The sequence below is a fragment of the Charadrius vociferus genome, unplaced genomic scaffold, assembly GCF_000708025.1.
Source record: "Charadrius vociferus isolate BGI_N301 unplaced genomic scaffold, ASM70802v2 scaffold370, whole genome shotgun sequence".
Lineage (NCBI taxonomy): Eukaryota > Metazoa > Chordata > Aves > Charadriiformes > Charadriidae > Charadrius > Charadrius vociferus.
Window position 1 is genome coordinate 895,223 of NW_009646744.1, and position 3,797 is coordinate 899,019.

Here is a 3,797-nt window from a genome sequence, read left to right on the forward strand (position 1 = left end):
CACGCCGCTGGGCTGCTACAAGAAGCTGGTGGAGTACTGCCGGAACGGGGACCTCTCCTTCAAGTACGTGAAAACCTTCAACATGGACGAGTACGTGGGTGAGTGCCCGCAGCCGGGAGGGCTTTGGCGTCGGTGGTTGTTGGCTTTGCTGCGCATTGGGTGTCTGCGTGGTGCGGTCGGGGGGGGCTGAGGTGACCCCCGCGGCCTCCGCAGCCTGTGGTGGGCACGAAAAACGCCACCTGCGAAAGATTCGAGGTAGGAAGGGTAGAATCTGTGTGAGAAAAGGGAGTTAACAGGGACAACTCGAAAATCTGTATAAGAAGTATTTAAGGGTAACAGGTGTGGCCTGGTGTTACACACCTTGGGCGCTGCTGCATTTTACCTGACCTTAGGTATGGACCAGCTGAGGATCCGCCGTATCATCGCAAGCTGAGATAGCGTGCGATTAACTACCACCTTTGCTCTGGGGTGATAAAGGTCACTTTAGCGCCGGGTCTCTTACAAGAACTGATGCGATTCCCGCCGGAGTGCCCTTCGGCACCGACATGCATGGCTGTTAAGATAGAGGAGGACCGTTTCGTTTATGAAGCTGTGATGAAACAGGCTCCTCGGAAGAAAGAGCACAGAGAGATTAGTGGGCAAGCCTAAAGCTCCAAAGGTGAAAAACATACGGGCTAACTATTTGCTAATGCTCGTTTTACTCTGGCCAAGAAGTTTTTCTGTGAACGATCCTAATCGAACAGCGTTAGGGAAGAAGCAGTCTAGTGTGGGTTTATAGCATTCAAGAGGGGGAAAAAAAATTACACAGTAAGTTATTTCCCAGGCTTCTGCACAGTTTTTTAATCATTCTTGCTAATACGAACTGGTAGGAATGTTAAAAAGGTAGTCACGGATGAGGCACTGTCCATGCCTGCTTTTTTGGAACATCCATCGCATGTTAATATGAACACATTCCCTTATAGGAGCTATTGTGATTGATTTTAGTGTTGCTATTTGGGGAAATAAAAACGACTCATGAAAGTTGAGGGAGTCACAAATGACAGACAGAACAAGCAGTGCTCTGGTCCCAAAGCCACTGCAAGGGTGCATGGGTGGTTTCTGTTAGGAGTGATATTCTTTCAGTTTCTTTTCTTACTCCTGTGCATACTCTGTTACCAGGTCTCCCGAGAGATCACCCAGAAAGTTACCATTCCTTCATGTGGAATAACTTCTTTAAGCATATCGACATATCACCAGAAAACGTTCACATTTTGGATGGAAATGCACCTGATCTACAGGCAGAGTGTGATGCATTTGAGGATAAAATCAAAGCAGCTGGAGGAATTGAACTCTTTGTTGGAGGTGAAAACCTGAAGGACTAGTGGTCTCTAAACACTGCAGGAAGCACTGCCTTTCCTCACCAGCTATCTCATTTATTGTCAGGAGAGTTCATTTTCAGTGCAGCTCAGTGGATTTGCAGTGAAAGCCAACCCGTACCTCATCCCCCTGGGCACTCGAGTGCTGGCAGCCTTGTCTTTTAGTGTCCCACTCTTCCAGTTTTAAGTATTTCAGTCCAGTAAGGAATTGTTCAGGAAACAATTAGCAGCAGAGACAGGCAGGGCTAGAACTGTACCAAATACAAAATGTATTTCCTGCTAACAGGAAAGTGCTAGGAGTAGTCAGAGACCTCTGAGCCAACAGGAGCTCAATGCAAGCTTTTCCCATCAGTTTGACTTAAGATTCTGCCATCTACTTGTCCCAGCACAATTAGGGAAGAGTCTTTGCTGGCTTCAGAGGGGGCTTTTGCTGTCATTCCTACTGGAAGCAAATTTAAGCTTGAGCAGAAAAACTGCAAGTGTTTATCTCAGATCTGTTTCTATTCCTGAAGCATTGAATGTCCTTCTAATAGGAGTGCTGCTGGCTCTGCTTCCTACAGTAACCACTGCAGCCACTGATCTACCTCTCAAACTCTCTGTCACAGGTATTGGCCCAGACGGTCACATTGCCTTCAACGAGCCTGGATCAAGTTTGGTATCCAGGACGCGAGTGAAGACCTTGGCTATGGACACTATATTGGCTAATGCCAGGTTCTTTGATGGTGACCTCTCCAAAGTCCCCACAATGGCTTTGACGGTCGGAGTAGGCACTGTCATGGATGCCAGAGAGGTTAGGAGAAAAGCAGTGACTTCAGACAGTAGCTCTTGAGCAGGGCTTCCTGGAGTAGCTAAAGATTATCCAGTCTTGGAGCAGCATTGCACCCTGCTGGCGCAGGCCAGCTTCTGCTTTTCCTGCCACAGGCCGCTGAACGCCTGATCTTGCTGTTCTCTTGTGTCCTGTAACACCCTGGAAAGGCTCTTGCTCTGTCTTCCATTTTTGCTCTACTAACACTTACATTTGTGCAACTCTGCAGTACAGCTGTGATCCACAGGGAGCTAGAAAGGTTTGGAAGGATGTCTTTGGTTAAGAATCTCATCCGGGGAAATAACTGCAAGAATTGCTGGTTGACTTGATGTTACACCAGCAGATCATGAAAACTGTATGGGATAGCTTTTAATTGAGTCTATACCTTGCTTTATACTTGTTAAGTCTCAGCATGTAGGTGCCTAACAAGTGAGCTCAAAGGATCCCAATCATTACAGTGATCCACCAGGCTATGATTTAGTTGGCAAATAAAATGCAGCCAGAGCAAACAGAACTGTGATACAGTGAAGAGCCTCTGCGGAGGGTGATCCCCCTGTTGGGGACCAGGGCAGCTCTCCCTTAGCTCAGCAGGGTGTGGGTGTGCTCTCTCTGAACGCGTCTTGTAGACCCTAACTGCCACCCTCTGTGTCTCCATGTCCAGGTGATGATTCTTATCACAGGAGCCCACAAAGCCTTTGCTTTGTACAAAGCCATTGAAGAAGGTGTCAACCACATGTGGACAGTGTCTGCTTTCCAGCAACACCCCAACACTGTGTTTGTGTGCGATGAGGATGCCACGCTGGAACTCAAAGTTAAGACGGTGAAATACTTTAAAGGTGAGCATTTGACCAGGCCAAGCAGCAGTTGTACTCAGTTTTTAAGTGGCACAAGCCATGCTTTGTGTTAGATGATTCTGTTTAATCAACTCCCACAGGAGTACATTCCTTAAGTATAACGGCTGACACATACCGTGATAATAAAAGTGCAAAGGGAATTGCTTACCTGTGTGGGCATAGGAGCAAAGGAACAAGGACTCTAGTAATGCCTAATTTCATTAGCATCCAATGAATGAGTATTTTGCTTTATTATGTCTACTTAAAATCATCTTCTTGCTTTCTACATCAGGTTTAATGCTGGTTCACAACAAGCTTGTGGAACCCTTATACAGCATGAAGGAGACAGGAGCAGAAAGAAGCCAGTCTAAGAAGCCCTACAGCGATTAATCTCGATGTTCGGAGTAATGCTGACCCAGCTTTTCTGTTGAAAACCAGCTGTGAAGAAAGGGAATTGCTGCAGAAACTCATCTCATATTTGTTCTTAAATTAGCAAAATGATTATGTGCTTGCTTCTCTCCATTAAAAAGATGGATGCCAAACACCTGCCTTAATTAACCAAATGAGGATGGGATCCAATATACTGTGTTCCACGAACTTCTGCCACTAACTTATTCTCTGAAGGTAAAGTCAATAGAGAGCGAGTTGTTTAATCTATGAAGCAACTGTAATGATGTGGACTGAAGGCCCCAAAACTTACATATGAAGATGTGTGAAAGTACAATGTTGCAAAAACCAATTGGGTAATCTCTTTGAGATGTATTCCGTCCAATTAGGACAAGTACCTTGTGTGTCATTCCCCCT

General features: G+C 46.0%; 1 protein-coding gene across 1 annotated transcript; it reads left to right on the plus strand.

The window, feature by feature from the left end:
- The first annotated feature begins 6 nt into the window (after positions 1-6).
- Positions 7-3,490, plus strand: LOC104291403 (glucosamine-6-phosphate isomerase 1). Its single transcript, XM_009890638.1, has 5 exons — positions 7-98; positions 1,159-1,341; positions 1,961-2,145; positions 2,822-2,996; positions 3,286-3,490. The coding sequence occupies exons 1-5, from the start codon at positions 83-85 to the stop codon at positions 3,381-3,383; spliced, it is 657 nt and encodes a 218-aa protein (XP_009888940.1). The 5' UTR covers positions 7-82; the 3' UTR covers positions 3,384-3,490.
- Positions 3,491-3,797: the final 307 nt, after the last annotated feature.

Excerpts from the sequence above, each read along its gene's own strand:
- LOC104291403 (XM_009890638.1), top strand. Across the intron at positions 1,342-1,960 it reads AATTGAACTCTTTGTTGGAG|GTATTGGCCCAGACGGTCAC; the intron begins GTGAAAACCTGA and ends TCTCTGTCACAG. Across the intron at positions 2,146-2,821 it reads CTGTCATGGATGCCAGAGAG|GTGATGATTCTTATCACAGG; the intron begins GTTAGGAGAAAA and ends CTCCATGTCCAG.